The following is an 18,349-nucleotide window of genomic DNA, read 5'->3' as shown; positions in this document are numbered from 1 at the left end:
CGAGGCGGCGCGGGGGCGGCGGCGGCGGCGGCTCCGGCTCCCCGGCACCAACCGGAAGCGCGGGGGACGGAGCGGGAGACGCGGTCGCGCCGGTTTCAGCCTCCCTCGGCGGTTCCGGGGATCGGCGCCGCTCGGGTCCCGCCAGCCCGGAGTCCCTCGGGGAAGGTGAGGAGGGCGAGGCGCCCCCCGCCACGGCCGGGCCGGGGGGGGGGGGGCGGTGTGTGTGCAGCGCTGGGGTCGGCGGAGCGGTCGGCGCTGGGCGGAGGGCGGGCGGCCGGCGGGGCCGGAGAGCGGGGCCGGGCCGGGCCGCAGGTGTCCCCGCCGGCTTTGACGTTTCCCGCCCGCTGAAGGAACTTTGGAAGTCCGCGGGGGGAAGGGGCCGGGCCCTCCCGGCGCACGGCCTGACCTTGCGTCGCCCCGGGGCGGCAGCCGCCGGCCGGTCCCGCGGCGCCGGCCAACTTCCCCGGGAGGCAGCGGCGCCCACGCGCGGCCGCGGCGTGGGGTCCCGCGGAGGCCGCTTGGGGGCCGGGAGAGGGGCCGTGCCTCGCCGGGCAGGGCACGGGGGTGTCCGCCGAGGGGCACCCGGGGGGTGGGGGGCGGCGGCGGCGGCGGCGCGGGGTGGGCCCACGCGGGAAGGGGGCTGCCAGCTGTTGTCTTCCGGGGGGGGGGGGTGGGGGGGTGGCCGCGGGACGTGGACAGCCGGCGGGTGGCCGGGGGCTGCTACCCTCGCCCACCCCTGCGCTCCTCAGAGGGTGTTTGAACATGTTCACTTTGCGTGCACCTGCTGCGTTTTTCTCTTGTTTTGGGCATAAAATCCCTCAGGTTGGGCTTTGAGGTGTGACTGTCCTTCCCCTCTGTCTTTTTTCTTTCCCCACCTCATTTTTAAAGTAAACTGGCATTCTTTTTTTTTTTTTTTTTTTTTTTGGTATGTTTGCTCAAGTTAGTTCCTTTCTACCGGTATGCCTTTTTTTTTTTTTTTTTTTTTTAATAGCACGTGTGTGTGTGAACCATCCATTACCCCTCTATCCCGCGTGCTTTATTGTGAGTTGTAGCGACAGAGCCATCGGGAAAGCCATGGATCATTGCTTTTTCTAAACTCCAGAAGCAGAAATAATTTGAAAGCAATGGATTAACTGGGTCACTGCCTGAAAACATCATAGCTTTCTGCTGGAGGCACGCAGTTAGATGTTTTCAGGACTTTGCCCTGAAATTGTAAGTCCTCAGGAGCCTGCTTGTTTTCTCTATCAATAATATGCTTTGCATACCAGTGGCATCCTGTGAATAATGGTGACCCTGAGGAGAAGGCAGAAACCCTGACAGAACCACGGCCCGGATCCTGCAGTCGTGCCTGTGCAAAGACCGAGTGACTCTCTGGGCCAGGGTGCAGGTTTAGCTGCCTTGTCGTTCTTGTGTGTTGTTGCCTTTGTAGTCCTGGTAGACATCACTGACGAGGTATAATGTAAGCAAAGTGAGCAGTTTAGGGTTTCTCCGAGATAAAATATTTTCTATTTAAAGTGAAGGCTTTAAACCCGTCAGTCTCTGCCACTGACACCGCTTGGGTGGAAAATAGTTCTTTTCCTGAAGTACTCAAGTTAGGCTTAGTTGAGCTCTTTTGCCATAGCACTGATGGTTGTAAAAATTCAAATAAAATTAGAAATGTTATTAATGGAAGTTATGCAGAATTCTTGGGTTCTGACAAAGAACAGGCTCAAATGTTGTTGCTTCAGTAACTAAGGTAGGCAGAGCCGTGCCTCAAGTCTCACCATCTGCAGGGCTGCTGCTCAGTCTGATTAAGAAAGTTTAGGAATTGTAGGAGTTGTTGACTTTATTTTAACTTATTGGGAGATTAGAAGATTAGGATATATTTAATTTGGAGTTGTGCTTGGAGTTTGTTTGCATCTTATCCATCAGAAGTTCATGATAGAATTAAAGGATCTTTTATTTATAAAAACTTTCTGCTGTATCTCTTGTAGCTCGATATCACTGTAACTCCCTTTTCTGTTTAGACAAGGCAGTGGTTAACCATGTTTTGGTGTTTGAGGTTTTTTTTTGTTGGGCTTTTTTTTTTTTTTTTTTAGGCTAGATAAATATTCTGCTGCAAACCCCCAGGTTGATATGCTCAGGGACTGTAGGCCATGTTAGATACAAAGGATGATTTGGGTCTAAAAATGGATGGTCAAAGATCCTGAAAGCAAATGGGCTGTTTTGCCAAATAAGGAAACTTGGCACATTCTGCTGTGTATTTTAAGATAGCACAAGTGTAGTGTGCTACTACTTTATTGGCAATATGTTGGCAGCATGCCTTCCTGAAAGAAGCACTGAATCCTGCTTCGTGGAACCACACAGTGAAGTGAGGGCAGCGAGTTGTGTGGTTGTTCCCTTTAATACATTACAAAGTGTTTTCCTGGAGTAATTGAATATTTAAGCAGCGTCAGGTGCACGTGCAAGACGAGGGATGCAATTTTCAGTTTTGCAGCCACGCGCTAAGCAAAATATGAGTTGCAGTTATTGTGCAATTTCTGCTAAATTCTTTCCTGCCTCCTGTCTCGGAGTTCTAAGTCCCTCAGTGGAAGCTCTATACTCCGGGAGCAGTAGCCGAATGACAAATAGTAGGGTCTTCTGGCTTGTACATGGAATAAAGCAGAGAGTTGGGCATGGCAGCACTTCCCCTACGGCACAGGCTGGTTTTGGGAAGCTGGGAGGTACAAGTGAATGTGTCGGGTTCTTCCAGTGTTGCTGTGCTGGGATGCAGGGCAGGGCAGCCTGCAGCGGGGTTGGTTTGCAACCCGTCTGCCTGAGTGTGTGGGGGTTCCCTCACCTTGGGGGGGGCCTGGGGGAAGCAGCAAGTGTGGGACCTCAGCCGGGGTCCTGGGAAGGGACCCCCACACAGGTTACTCTGCTAAAGTGCTGTGATCGCAACAAGCCAGTGATAGCGGATGGTTTCCTATACCATGCACTTACTACTGTACCAAACTGAGCTGCTTGTGGCTTAATAGCTTGCTGTAAAGTGACTCTGTGTAATGGAGTCCTGACATATTAAATACTGACGTGTTAAATACTGCCAAACGCAGCTCAGATCTGTTTCTTTTTCCTATGAAATGAACAGCTTCTAACAGCATGCTCAAATAAGTTACAATGAGGAAAAATAGGACACAGAAGATAGAGATGATGTTGCAAGATTACAAGCTCATGTTAACCATTATAAATAAAACAGAAAAATGAGAAAGTTCTTTTTTCCCCAAAAAAGATCCCATAGGAATAATTGAAATAACTAGCAATTGAATGACTTCTTGAAATACGTGTCATTCGCTGTTTCTGAACTGTCGTGTTTTCATTCCATCAACAGCAAGCAACAAAGTGAGGCGACGTAGTGTTGTTCCCCACTGCTACACAACAGTAGTGGTTAAACGCTTGAAAGTGTGTTAGTGGGGAACGGTGGTGCTGATGCCAAACCTTAGTTATGGTGTGTGCAGGCATGCAGGGGAATGGCTGTAATGCCCCCAGCCCCAAGCCTGGAGACCCTGTTGCAGAGGACTGCTCTCCTGACTGCGGAAGTGTAAGGTGTGAGGAAGCACCGTTGTTGGAATGATGCACTCGTGTCAGAGGCAAGTGTAAGACTATGGAGTGGAATGAAATACCTGATTATTTTTTTTTTTCTTAACCATTGGTATAAACTGAGATTGTTAAGTATCTTTTAAAACAGAATGACAGGTTAATAACTGTGTGTGGATTTGTCACATGCAGTTACTCTAAACAGTTGTTTTCTCAAACATAACAAAGAGATTGATCTGTTTAATTGAGGATTAACTACCATGCATCTGAAAACATGGAGTAATATTTAAACAGGTCTGTTCTTTCATCTAGAAGGAGAAAACTGTATACCTAACTTAGGATGTCATTAATTACAGGTCTGTAAATAAAAGCATCCCATGTAAATCTCATCTACTTTCTCTGGAGAAAAGCATCTGGAAGAACCTGATACAAACCAATGAATCATTCTTTAAATTATATTACTTTATTGTATGCTGGTACCTATAGTGTCTGCAGCTGATTGACTGCTGTAGATAAATCTGAAGTTGGGAAGGTGTTGAAAGAATGAACGGTAGCTTCTGCAAATGCTTGTGTGCAGGGCACTGCGTTGCAATTGCGTAAATGTTTAGGTAAACTTTAAGCAGCAAGGAGAACTCATCAGAAAAGTACGCACTTGTATTTATCAAGTGTCTGGTGTGCATGTTGTACCATCCTGAGGTCTGTTTTCTGTGAGATCTTGGAACAAGATCTTGTTCTATGTTAGATTAACTTTCAGAAGTCAAATCGTTTACTTGTTTATATGGATGATTTGGTTCTTCTGGGTGAACAATAATTTCAAATAATTTGACAGCTCTTCAGAACTATTGAATTCAGATAGTGAAGGCCAGAAATATTTGTTTCGTGCAATGTATTTTTCTTTTTGCTTGGTTTTCTATTCCTTCTGCCATTCCAAACGCAACCATCTGTTATCAGCTGTTTAGACTTTCCTGTTAAATTTATGGTCCAGTCGGTGCATATGCTTTTCCCTACAAGTAACATTACTCTTCTGAATAATTCTGTTGTCAGTAAGGAGATTATTCACTGGAGCATAATTATCCATGTGCATAAACGTGTGCAGGACTGTGGCCTTAAATTGTGAGGTCTCTGGGTTGGGAAGCCGACCTGTTTTATTTTTCTATAAAGTGTCACATATGCTTGAGACACCGTGTACACAGTGTTAACTTGGAGCAACTGCTGGAGTAAACGAGGCAAATGAGCTTTTGTTTCTGAAGACCTGATAATTAAGCAGCGCTGGCAGAGAGCAGAAAGTTAAAACTGGCTTTGCCACCTTCCTGATTTGCAGGAGTGACCAATTTCCTTTCCCTTGAGCTTTCTCTAAAAGACATGTGTGAAGGGTGGTGCAAAAAGATGATTCTGGGATGACAGGAAATCTAACGACAACAGCAACAAGTATAAAACGAGAACGGAAGGTCAGCAGAAGAGTTCAGGCACTTGTATCGGGTAAGGAGTTGGCAGGGTAGTGGAAGAATGGACTTTATTTCACATCCCACGGGTAACCCCTGCTCTGACTCTGGGGAGAGAACATTCGTGTTCCTCACCGAGAGCTTTGCAGGTTGGCTGTCAGCGAAAGGTGTGCTTGAAGCCTGCTCCCTCCTAAATGTGATGCCTTCTGTAAACATAGTAAAGTTGTCATGGTCTGGTCAGCGCTTGCCCTTACCCTTATGGGTGGTGAAGAGACGTAAAACGAAGCAGGCAGTTTCAGAAAAGGGTCTATGTTATCTTATGCAGTATGAAGAAAAGCATTGGTGTCTTCATCTCTCATTTGCAGAACAGCTGCAACCAAATAGGGCCAGAAATTGCTGGTCAAATGATATCTCAAAATTTTAATCAGTTTAGCTGCACAATCAGGGGAGCCGGGGGGGGGGGGAGGGGGGTGCGGGAATTCTGTCTTTGTGTTTGTTACGGAAGGGACTGGGATGAAGAGGTTTTGGCAGTTGCCAGTGCTAGGTGTGTTACAGGTGCATTTCCCAGCCCCGGACAACACATAATGCGTGGATTCCATCTCAAAAAGCCCTATGGATTGCAGACTCCCAGAAGATACAGTATGTTTTGGTACGATAGGTAGACTAGTATAATTGGAGGTGTAATTTTCACCCGCAACCCAAAGTCTCTGTGTCTTTTTTTGGCTTGTTTTATTCAAACCCATCTCTTTCACTTTATGCTGATAAGTTTACTTTCATTAATTGGAAGTGTAGTAACTTTTGGTGGTAATTAAAACTACTTTGTCTAAACTGGTGCATCTGAAATGATCCCGCAGCAGGCTTGCACATGGTTCGGGAGGATGCCGTGTCCTGCAGTCCCACTAAGGACCTGAGACTTCCTGATCTTACACCATTAAAAAAAGAAACCTAAAATCAGTCATTATTCAGTCATTTAGGTGATAACGTTTCTTGAAATTCGCTACGGGCATAAGCTTTATCGCTGTGAAATCTCCAAGAAGGACGTTCTGTTCCTCTGGCAGCAGGCATGGGATCATCTCATGAAACTGCCGACACTGGTCTTGGCACGGGCTGCAGAATTTCACATATTGTAACCCAGATGAATTACCGCGTACTTGCGCTTTGTTGTAACACGCGAACAGAACTGAGTCACTTGGGAAGAGACGTTTTACCGTGGCCAGGTTTTTCCACATCCTTGCGCAAAGCACCCCTGCCTTGCACCGAGCACCGGCCGCGCGCGTGGTGCGTGCCAGGGTGCCGCTGCCGGCCCTGCCTGCCGGAAGGCTGCCGGCCCAGCTGGGGTGGTGCGCGCCTCGTGCGCGGCCGTCGCGGCGGGAGAGCCAGCGTGCCTGGCATGCCTGAGCTCCGAGGCAAAAGCTCGGAGCGGGGAGCGCGCTTCCCGTCCGTTGGCACGCTTCGGTTGCGTTGGGGTAGACAGCGATGTGCCTGCCTTTCACGGAGCCGCTTCCATGGTGTTTGGGAAACATCAGTATCGCTCTGAGGAACGTTTTTAGTCATTTCTGTCTCCCAGCTGCTCATAACAGCTCGTGCAAATTATGCAAACGTTTGCACAGCCTGTTGGAGTGTCAGTTCCCAGGCTCTTTTCCTCTTGTGCCCTGCGGATTTTACTGTAGCGTGTTTATGGCAACTGGTTCTGGTTTTGGAGTGTCTGAGCATGGGTAAGAAAGTCCATAAATCCGCAGAGCATATGTGTTAATGAAAGCTTTTCTCTTCACAGGTTTTGCTGTGGTATATTTTGTCATTATGAGATGTCGTCTACCCGTGCTTCATTTGTGCAAATTAGATTTGATGACTTGCAGTTTTTTGAGAACTGCGGTGGAGGGAGTTTCGGGAGTGTCTACCGAGCCCGATGGATTTCTCAGGACAAGGAGGTGGCTGTAAAGAAGCTGCTCAAAATAGAAAAAGAGGTAAGAGTTTACTTTTCACTTCTGTCTGCTGTGGAAACAAGGACAGAAACTCTTTTCTAGTGTCTTCCACCCTCTAGCTAATTGAAGCAAACTACCTCGGGCTTTTTGTTGGTTTAATTATAAAACCCTGTAACTAGATGATGCTATAATAAAGACATACCGAGGGGGCCCCAGCCAAGGGTGTCTCTCATTTAAAGCATTATTGTTTTACTGTTTACTGTCCTCCCCGACTTTTCTTGTTTAGCAGCTCCTCTCTGTCCTGGCCCTGACGAGGAGGAGGGCTAGGTGCATCTGTGGACCTAGTCATTTCCCTTTGATACCGCTGGGCATGTTGCTAGATAGGAAGAGGTAGCGTTCACTGTCTTTGCTTCTGTTTTCTCCTCTACATCTGTTCTCTTAAGTGCTGTGGTTCATGTCTGTATGTTCGCTATAGGCTTAGCGTGTGTTGCTCGGCATTGTCTCTTCCCTGCCTGCTGCAGGTTTTGATGTGGGGCTCCACTAGCTCTGAGTTAGACCAAGCTGAAGTGTGGCTATGACTCATCTTGCAGGAAGGTTTAAGCCTAACCATTCTACCAGTCACCTTCCCTTGCTACGTCCTGCGCACTTGGAATGGCAGACAGGTCCTTGCCAATCATGTGGGAAAAGGCAGAATTAATTGCACCTTTACCATTTAAGGTTGGTTTGAGATTTTTTTTTTTAAAAGAGATTTTTAGGTTTACCTAAAAATCCTCTTGACCCTCAGCTTTGTACAGTCCCAGCAGAGACACAGTGTCTGTGGTTGTCACGGTGCTCCAGTCTGCCTGCTGGTCACCACCACTGATGTAGCAGTGAGGACACACCAGTGTGATGGACAGCACAGTTACTGGACCGCTGTTCCAGCATGACTACATCTAACTGGTATACAATATCCTCAAAGTATTTTAGGAAGACGTAAGCTGGAGAACAGCAGAGCAGCACTAGGGATAATACACTTAGTACACCAAAGTTCACCCACTGCTACAGCAACCGAGTTAGTGTGATTAAGTCATGCTTAGTGATGTGATAAGCATGTTTGATAATGATTAAGCAGTTTGCTGTCTAAAATAATGTGGAACGATCTCATGACCTTTCCAGGATGGTGGGAGATGTATACCTTCTGTTGAATGTCAGTTTGTACTGTTCTGTTTATTTCTACTATTTGTTAATATCAAAAGATATACAAAGACAAGTGAAATTGGTGCTATGCAGTATCAGTAATGCGCTCCTTAAAAATCAACTGGCTGGCAGATCTCAGTAGAGGTCAGTGAAGTATCTTTATTGAATAGGTGTGTTTCTGATGGGATTACACAGGAGCCTGTCCTAGACCTATTGCTAGGTACTTCAAGCATTTTTGAAAGGAAATTTAAAAACAATGTTACTGTATCTTGTGATGGCATAAACCTTAGTGGAACGGGAAATGATAGAGAAAGTAGGACAATCATATGTATTGCTTGACACAGATGGACCATGCAACAAAAATATTTTTTTTAAAACAGCCAAATACAATGTTCAGCTTATAGTAACAAGGAACACAGTTTGTACACTAGGAAAAGGAATATGCTGGAAAGAATTTAGTATAATTTAAGGGTTTATTTAGGGATTAATGAAGACCTGCAACTCATTAAGAGCTCATATCATGGTGCTGTTAGGCAAATTAGATTAATGCCTTTACATATCCAAATGAGGATCAAGTCATCTGTAAGAACCAGGAGTGCTTTATCTTGGTATGTGGTACTGGAGAAATGGGTGTTAGGCAGTAGGTGCAGACCTGGTTCTCTTGTGTTTAAAAGAATGTAAGCAAACTGGAGGGACAGCCCAAGGGGCACTGCAAAACGCACTCAAAGAGTAGAAAGTAGGGAGGCTGTGGGGGTGTATGTTTCAGAAGGGGGTGATGGACATCATCCATCACGATGAGTTGACAGAAGGGGAGTGAGTGCCTTCCAGCACAAAATTGTTTATTTTCCTTCAGACTGGTCATCATTTGCAGCTTAAACTAGCATGATGCATTATAGTTGGGGAGCAGCTTGGTGTGGGCACCTTCTCTTGAAAGTTTTCTGGGGAGGCAGCAGGGAGGCAAGTGGTGATGCTAGACTTAAATAAGTCTAGCAAGTTTTGCCATAACTTGTCTGTCAAAAACCTTAGAGAATTAAAAAATAAGAGCTTGTTTACGAAAATTGCGTTTTCATGTGGAGAAAATGCTGGGCTTGTTTAATCTACTGCAGAAAGTTATTACAAGAGCTAATGGTTGGGATCTGAAGCCAGACAAATTAGAATGGGAAATAAAGCACAAATTATAAGGAGTGAGGATGAGTAACACTTGGAGCAGACTACAAGTAGAAGGAGTGAAGATGGAGAATCCTCTCCATCTCCTCATGTTTTCATACTGAGATGTCTTTTTGGACAGTTGGTTTTTTTGAGTTGTTGCGCTCAAGACAAGAGCAGTATAGTGGCCTGTGATGCACCAGAGACCAACCTTGGTGGCCTAAAGGTCTCTTCTTAACCTAGTGGCTGTCAGTCTGTTTACATATGTAGTATGTTTATCTGTAGTGATGACAATAATGAATGCCTGTGACTGAACTGTGCTGAAAGTCATGGTGAGTCAATGGCTTTTCTGATAGCAATAGAAAAACTTGCCATAACTATCTGCATTTAGTGGATATATGGATGCTTTGCATTTAGTCCAGAAAACTAATTATTACTCTTTCTGGTTTATTTTAAAGGCAGTGTCCTTTTAACTCCATGACTGATTGTCTTGTATTTCTGTTAACTGCTGCCAATAATCCATAACAACTGATTAAAGGGAAAACAGAGCAGATTTGGGAAAAGCTTTTTCAGAGGAATTTTGTGCTAGCACAAGCCAAGTCAACAGAGCTGTGGTATCATTCTGCAAATATGTTATATCTGTTTCATTTTATTGAACAAGCCAATCAAAACCAGCAAAGATCTTGAAGGCTTTATATTAGCTAAGTGGCTAACAAGTTATAACATGTGAAACAAAGCAATTTTTGTTCCAGTATATAGCAGCATATCATACTAAAACATGTGCTCAGAAAAACTTACAAATACTTGGAAGGGTGTTGTTCAGACAGATTTCTTCAAAACTTTAAAATTTGAGAAATGGGAAGACCTCCGCAAGGCATTAACTTTTTATAGATGGGCAGTAAAATGTGACTGTACAGGAAGACGTGTATTTTTGTGCATAAAATACAGCTAAATAGGTATGCTGAGAAAAATAAATATGTTGCAAGGCCTTGATTAGAGTATCAGATCTGAAACTCTGGACAAGACTTCTGCTGATTAAGTAAACCATAGGAGTGTGTCTTGAGTGATTAAATAACATCAAAACCAAAATTAAATTGCCTTTTTTACTGTCTAGTCCAAGCACTTTAGCAGTTTTGGCTTTTAAGCAAGGAACAGGAGTTCCTTGTGTATTGTTTTATGGAAAATCAAACTATCGGTGTGATGTTTATGATGCACGTGGGGGGGAGTAGAAATACCTTCTGTAGTAGGATGTGCACTCGCTCCTTTTGCCCTAAGTGGTAATTATGCGCACTCATTGAAGAAAATTGCACACCTACTACTCGGGAAGTTATTTGATATTTTTGTGAATGATTTATATGAATTATTGGATAAGCCCATAATTTGGCTCCCACTGAAATGGATGGGAGACATTGGGCCCAAAGGCCTTATTCTGCAAATTGCTAGCAGTTCTTTTGACTCCATTATCTTGAGCAGATAACTGCTGAAGTAAGATGTTACAAATGTTGTTTTATGCCTTGCCACCTTAGCTTTTCACTGAATAGCACTTGCCTCCGATTGTCTGTACATCTCTGAAGTTCACCTGTTATTAGTCACTGTTTTTGAAGGCTGTGCTTTTGGTGGCTTTTTTTTGGCAGCTGGCATCTGATCCGGAGTGTGGTTCTTCACTGGGAGATTTATTACTACTGGAATTTTACCTGAATTCTGAATTTAATTTTAATGTCACTGCTCTTTGGAAGTACTCCATGATCCATGAACTGTCTCTGTGCTATTGATGGACAGCAGCATTGCATCTGATTTGCTTGCTTCAGCTGTTACAACCACACTACTTAGGTACAAGATCGTTTGCTTTCATGCAGTACAGCTGTTCCTGGATTCCTTCAAAATGCTGGCAGTGGTCTGTGAAAACTGCAGGAGAGTGGTGAAAAAAAACCCAGTAAAATGTAACTGTGATGTTACTGGGAAAAACTTCTGGTGAACTGACAGAACTAACTTGTGGATAAAAGATGTGAAATTGAGTAGGATTAACTGTGCATGTTTTGTTCAGTCATGTCTATGCAGTGCATTTGAGTTTTATAAGACTCGAAAATAAAAACATGTTTTTACTAGTTTTGATGCTGTATGGCTGGAATTCTGACTACTGTGGAAATTAATTTTATATTGTCAGATTTTCTTGTATGTAATACATGTGCAATAAGCTTTAGGAGATCTTTTAGTGCTTCATAAAACTTTTCATATGGAGTATTGTGCAGTTTGTTCACTTTTTTGATTTCATGATCCACTTCTGGAAGGGACTGTCCAGAAAGCATGGATTGGGCCTGTACCTTCTCTGAAGGGGATGAGTTAAGTATAACCACATGCATGTCACTGGACTTACCTCACTCATGTTTGTAGTCCTAAAAGAGAGCATGTGGTAATTTTGAAGTGGGTCATGAGAGTAAGGACTGGGAATTACTTTTCAAGAGCAACAAGAGAAAAACAACAGAGTAAAACAGAGCAAACCAAACCAAACCAAACTGAAATTGATACTTAGCCCTGACAGGACTAAAAATAGTGGGTGTTCTTGTTGCTTGCAGTTCACAGCTGGTATAGGTGCTTGGGTGCCAGCCTTGAATGACTCTCCACACTGGAACCTGGCTGTAATGAAGGGCAATTTTGATGATTTTTTTATTATTTTGTTAGCTCTTTCTAGGAGTTCCTACTCCCTTACCCCTCTCATGTCTGAGTCAGCAAGTATTGAGAGTGATTCAAGGTCACATCTGCCAAGATATGTCTGGATTTACCTGGTTCCAGCTCGGAGTGGGGAGACGACAAACCCGGTGTTTCCAAGCCATGGTCCTTTGGTGCAGGGCTATTGCTAATGAATGGTGAGAGAGGGCTTAGAGTCTGTGCTATATAGAGGTACGTAAGGTGTAGGAGTCAAATAAATTAACTTTCCAGAGACATCTGCACCTATATTGGAAAATTATGGAGTTCACAAAAAAAAAGGTTGTATATCCCTAGAGTGAGTGATCTCATGGGAACACTTCCACCCCCATATCATTTAAAGAAATACTGCTGTATCTTGTTGTCCTGGTTTCAGCTGGGATAGAGTTAACTGTCTTCCTAGTAGCTGGTGCAGTGCTACGTTTTGAGTTCAGTATGCAAAGAACCTTGATAACACTGATGTTTTCAGTTGTTGCTCAGTAGTGTTTAGACTAAATCAAGGATTTTTCAGCTTCTCATGCCCAGCCAGCGAGAAAGCTGGAGGGGCACAAGAAGTTGGCACAGGACACAGCCAGGGCACCTGACTCAAACTGGCCAACAGGGTATTCCATACCATGGGACGTCCCATCTAGTTTAGGAACTGGGAAGTGGGGGCGGGGAATCGCCGCTCGGGGACTGGCTGGGTGTCGGTCGGCGGGTGGTGAGCAATTGCCCTGCCCATCATTTGTACATTCCAATCCTTTCATTATTGCTGTTGTCATTTTATTAGTGTTATCATTATCATTATTAGTTTCTTCTTTTCTGTTCTATTAAACCGTTCTTATCTCAACCCACGGGTTTTGCTTCTTTTCCCGATTTTCTCCCCCATCCCACTGGATGGGGGGGAGTGAGTGAGTGGCTGTGTGGTGCTTAGTTGCTGGCTGGGGTTAAACCATGACACTTGTTAACAGCTAAGAGGAAATAAAACTGTATTTATTATACCAGAGGGGTGTCTGAAAATGTCTTTGTTTCTTTTTACAGAGTGGTTATTTTGCAGGGTTTTCTATTTTGTTTTTTACGTTCTGGTACAGGAAATGGCTTAGAGCAGTCCTCTTGGTGCTGACAAAGGTATTCCCAAAAGGTATCAAGAGGATACTCGGTACCCTTTCCAAATGGTGGAAGTTGTCAAAATGGGTTCAGATGCCCCAGCTGTTGCATATTCTGTATCTTAGAGAATAAATCATTTTGTATAGGACAGACTTATGCAATAAATCTCTGCTTTTGAGTTTGCCTTACTCTTGGCTTTCATTCAAGGGCTATTTTCTGGAGGACTTTATTTTGTAAATGAATGTCATGTTTTCAGGTGTCATAGTCTCACCGCATTAGATTTTCTTAGTGGGTGCTTTGGATAAGACTGTATCGTAAGTGTTGAGTGGCCTATGTGTTGCAACCAAAATGACATCAAAACCCCACTGGTATTTCGGAGATACCTGTATAATGAAAGATGATGTAGCATTGACAGAATACAATAATTCTTGGGAAGAATAGGCTTTAGTTTAATTTTGTCTGTTTTAAGAAGAAACTTCATTACCCTGTGACTCTGCTCCCCAAAACAATCTCAGAAATGTCGGAGTCCAGGCACAGAAACATATCTGTCTGTATTTTGCTACATTTTATTGTAACGGATTTTTTTACTTATGTATTTAAACATTTTTATACCAAGTTTTTCATTAGATGAGTAACGTCTTTCAGAGTTGCTTCATGTAAATAATGAGTATTTGTAGTATGAGTTGTGTGGCTTACTGAGGTTTTTTGACCAGCTTAATTTGAGATTCTTACTTACACAGGCTTGTGTATACATGTTCTTTTAAATCAAGCCAATTTTGGCTTAATTTGATTTAGACATCAGCTTCACTGGAACTGGCATGTCAGGGCCCAGACTGGCAATCTGTGGCTTCAAAAGTTATTTTGGGTCAATTGAGACATAGTGACTGTCAGTGTTGTCATCTTAGCTTGCAATAAATGAAAAGCAATTTCACAGTGCTGGGAATCTTGCTGTAGCTGTATTTAAGAAGTTAACCTATCCTTTTTTTTAATCAGCTAAACCACCAGATTTTGTACTGAAATTGTAAAGGATTAAGTACACGTGTCCTTCTGATGACTGGTGGGCAGTTTTGAACAGTTACTACATAAACAAACTTGATAAATGGGTAAATTAATAAGCTAAGATGCACCAGATTTGACTGATGCTTCCTTTCACTTGACTTTTGAATCACCCTAAACTTTTTCAGTGTGAAGCAAAATTACCTTGCATGTGCTGCTGGTCAAGAATACATGTGCAGTTGCTGTAGCTTGGTTGAGACACAGGAACTTACTGTGCACCTGATCCCTGGGTTAGGAATATCTCTGTGAGGTCTGGACCCTTTTACCTCAATTATCTTTAATTTTGTTTTTTCAGAAGGTGCAACATCTGCAGGTGAACAAGTTTTTATGCCAGTTTCCTACAAATCATGAATGAACGTTGTTTAGAATAGAGAGAAAATCTGTCTGATTATTTAGAAAGGACTCTTTGTTATACTTTTTGCTATCCACAATATGCAGCCTGTTAGGATATTATTAAATATTCTTTAGTTTCGTAATTAGTTTAATTCTATCCTATATTGTCTTAAAAATTATTCTGTCAACCTGGTGCAAATTTTTGTTTGACAGGGGGTTGCTGAAGTTGCCAGTAGATACTTAGCTGCAATTAAGGCTATTTTTCCTAGTTTTTTGGTTTTGGGTTTTTTTTTCCTCTAGACATGTTTATCCCTTTTCTGCTTTCTTTTTGTATGGGCTCAGTTATTATTTATAATTTGGAGGAGAGGTTGTTTTGCTTATTTCTCCATGCCAGCAACCCTTGACATCAAATGGCAGCTCTTTTGTTTCCCCTCCCACGACATTCTCTGACCCCGAGCTTCTGTTGAAGTGATCAACTGCAAAATGGTATTTTTGGATGTTCAAGCTGTCCTGAAGCTTTGCTGTAGAAATCTCATGGATGCGGAAGAGATCCTTTTGTCTCAAGGTGGTGTGTGAGGCTGTTGCAGGCTCAAGCAATTGAGGGTTGGTTCAAGTTAGTCTTATCTCTTCTTTTATCTAACTACATAGTTTTCTTGAAACAAGGTTACAGTACAAAATTGCATGGCAGGTGAGATCTAGCGGTAACTTTAGAGTATGGTAAGTGATTGCATGTTTGAGTCTCAAGTGCTTTGAGGGACAGCTGAGTATTTAAAGATCTGTGACCTGCATTGAAATCTGTTGGTTTTGTAGTCCCTGGGGACTTTAATTAAATAATTTACACTCACTGCAGCATATAGAATGACAAATTACTGTTTCTGGTGATACCAAAGATGCTGTTGAGGTGTGTGGAAGTATTGTTTGAATCTAATGCAGTTTCGGGCTTGTTGCACGCCCGTGTGATGGTTCAGATAAAGTCAGGGATCTGTGCTGGAGTTGATGTGGATGGAGTTTGGGACCATTGGTCTCCTGGAGGCTGTTTTTTCACGGGTGTATTGAAAGCTGAGTGCGGGGGCCACAGTCTTTGGTTGGGGACCCAGAACTACCCACCATGCACATGGTAGCAGTGGAATTTTTGAACAACATGTTTTGTCTTCTTAAGAGGGCAGTAAAACACTCAGTAGGACTAGACATGCTCTCCTTTACTTGCTTTGTTTTTTTGGGGTTGCGGGTTGGGTTTTTTTTGTCCTTAATTTTTGACTGGCTGTGTGTGAGTTGTATAAGGTCTGGGGCACAAGATTTCATTGAAAACAAAGTTGAAGAAAAAAATATACACAAATATATATCCTAACTTTAAGGGAAGTATCAAAATAAATCTTTTTAATCGTAATGCAACTAAGATTATAAAAGTTATTTTACATTTACCTATTGCCACTTATTAAGGTGCTGCTAGAGAAAGTTTCCTTTTTAAGAGGACAATATAAACAGTCACAAGGAAGCATTCAGACCTGTTTATGTTAGCTGGAGGCTGCAGAGGAGCCCAGAGAACAGCTTCAGCCTTAACTCTTTCTCTCATACTCAATTGATTGCACTAACACACTGGGGAGATGAGGCCAATAAGGGCAAATACGGAGCTGCTCTTCTGATCCAGCTGCCTCCAAACTGCCCTGTTTGTCTTTTTAAATGTATTTCATCTGTTACAGTTCAGCTACTGGGGAAGAATCATATTTGCAAATACATGTTCGTTTATTAGATTAATGTTTCGTGAATCTACATTATGCATAATTTCTATTTAAGAAAGCCAGCTCCACTGGGAAACTGGGTGACTCAAGTAACAGTGACCATTTCTATGCCTCCTTGGTCCCCTCTGCAGCTCAGCTGCCTGATGCCTGGAGAGTGGGGCAGCCTCCTGCACACAGGAGGGGCCCCCGTACGGCTGCACCTCCTCGGCGAAGTAGTGCCTGGCCCCTGGACATCACTGAAAGGGGACACTGCCACACGTCTTCCACTTCTCCTGTCTCTGGTTGCTCATTTATTTTACTCCAAAACTTCTAAATTGAGGTTCCTTATGGCTAAATGTTGTAAGCAGGGGAGAGAAAAAATCATGTCATGGTACATGATACACACCTGACCAAATAGCTGTGGGTTTTGTGTATCAGGCACATGAGTTTCCAGTAGCTGCATCAAAAATAAGCACGGTTTGTAAAACCCCTGAGCTGCTGTAGGAGAAGCGAGGAAGCTACTGGTAGATACAGGAAGACAACATGCAGTTGCTTTGTGCAAAGTTCATCTTTGAAAGGTGGAAAAACCAAAAGGCAAGCATGCAGGCTGGGGGGATGTCAGCTTTTCAATGAAAGCTGAGGCTCTCTGCAAATTTTTATCTGGCAGAGGCAGAATAGGAGGGGTGAGTAGGTGGTTGTTCTGGAAACTTGTTAAAATAATCTAGTTGATGCACCCTTGAGTGAGCGAGTGACATTTTCCAGGAAGATATCTTTTCCTCTTCCTTGGAAGAATCACAGAGCAGAGGAGATGTAGTGCGTGCCTGTGTGCAGTTAGAGGAGGAAAAGCACAGAAATCACTTTTTGTCTAGTCATATAATAACCTCAATTTTTGTAATGTCATCTGCATTTGAGGCAATCCTTTCAAAGATGATGGCTTATAAGCAAGTAGTGATTGGTGGTTTTCCTTTTTGGTGAACTCTGTTCTTTTAATCTCCTAAACCCAGGAAAAGGCTTTTACCTTTGACCTCTTCGTGACGTGTCTGTCTATGCTGAGGTGCTGTATGTGATGTGAGCATGTAGCAACAGATGGATAAAATTTGGAGCTGTTGAATTGCTCTTCCTTTCGGATGTCGCCTTGGTAGTAACCCCCTCTAAGAGTTTGCGAGGGCCCTAAAGGCAAATTCAAGATCCAGAACCCCGCTTGTTAGGACCACGCATTTTGGAGTTCTGCTCTTAAATTTTTCTTTTTTGGTTGTTCATGTATTTGTACAAAGTCTTTATTGTAAAGTCGTCTTTCCAAGCCAGTGTCCCATCTGTCCTGTGCAGAAGTTGGCAGTAATGTGGTTTCTGGCGCTGTGTCCCAAGTGGTTTACTCTGTTCCCATTGCAAACTGCTTCCCTGTTAACACTGGAATTCTGGAAGGAGTCCTGGGACTTTTCACTGACTGGGAATAAAGTTTGGTCCTCCTGGGGTAAACAAGCATACTGTTGTTACTTAATAAATTTGAAATCTGCAGTATGAAACCTCCTACCTTTTCATTACTGTGTTTCTGTGCTATACTGTGATAAGGGAGAGATTCCCTCTCTGTTACAGCTGTTAGAGACAAACGTGGAGTAACAGCACTAAGGGGGTGCCTGGCTCAAGAAATTCAGGGCAAGTGATACTTGAGTCTGTAATGACACTGGCATCGACTGTTAGCCCTAGTGACGTGGTCGTTGCCTTGAAACTGCGACCTGTGTTCCCTTTTTGGGAAAAAAAGCAAAACCAAAACAAAACCAACCCGCAGGCCCATTTCAAAGACCAGGGCAGCTGCTTTGTTTGTCTTCTAAAATCTCTATTTCTGCCTTTTTGCTTGGTCAGTGTTTAGAACCATTAAAAAAGTAAACGTGACATGGGGACTGAAATCCTGCAGCTAGAGCTCCTTTATAATTACATATTCAGCCGCAACCGTACAAAGGAAAATGAGAGTCGCTTTTCCTTCATGTACTGTATTTCAGTTTTCCCTTAGGTTTAAATTGGCATTTTGGACTATGTTCACTGGAGCCACTGAAGAGCTTATCAGAAAAGGAAGGAAACAGAGGGAGGGAAAGAAAGATAGATTTCCAAATGACAACCTTTTGAATAGTCCAAGTTCAATCCCTAAAACAAAAAGTGGAATCTTTTTTTTTTCTAAATAATGTGCTCTACAGTCTCACCTCTCATCTTGAGAAACATG

The 18,349-nt window shown here is 43.4% G+C and overlaps 1 protein-coding gene across 3 annotated transcripts in view; it reads left to right on the top strand.

The window, feature by feature from the left end:
- Positions 1-18,349, top strand: part of MAP3K20 (mitogen-activated protein kinase kinase kinase 20) — a 96,123-nt gene continuing 77,774 nt past the window's right edge. For 2 of the 3 annotated variants that reach the window (XR_007507481.1, XM_049812281.1), the window contains exons 1-2: positions 11-165; positions 6,769-6,958. Coding sequence is in view for 2 of the 3 variants with exons in the window: in XM_049812281.1 (XP_049668238.1) it covers positions 6,800-6,958 (159 nt within the window). In the remaining variant the exon portion in view is untranslated. Of the gene's footprint in view, positions 166-6,768; positions 6,959-18,349 lie in introns of all 3 variants that reach the window. The other variant, XM_049812293.1, reaches the window with a different exon arrangement.

Source organism: Accipiter gentilis, chromosome 1, assembly GCF_929443795.1.
Source record: "Accipiter gentilis chromosome 1, bAccGen1.1, whole genome shotgun sequence".
Taxonomy (NCBI): domain Eukaryota; kingdom Metazoa; phylum Chordata; class Aves; order Accipitriformes; family Accipitridae; genus Astur; species Astur gentilis.
Note: the sequence above shows the minus strand (reverse complement) of the source record. Positions and strands in the feature narration are given on the sequence as shown.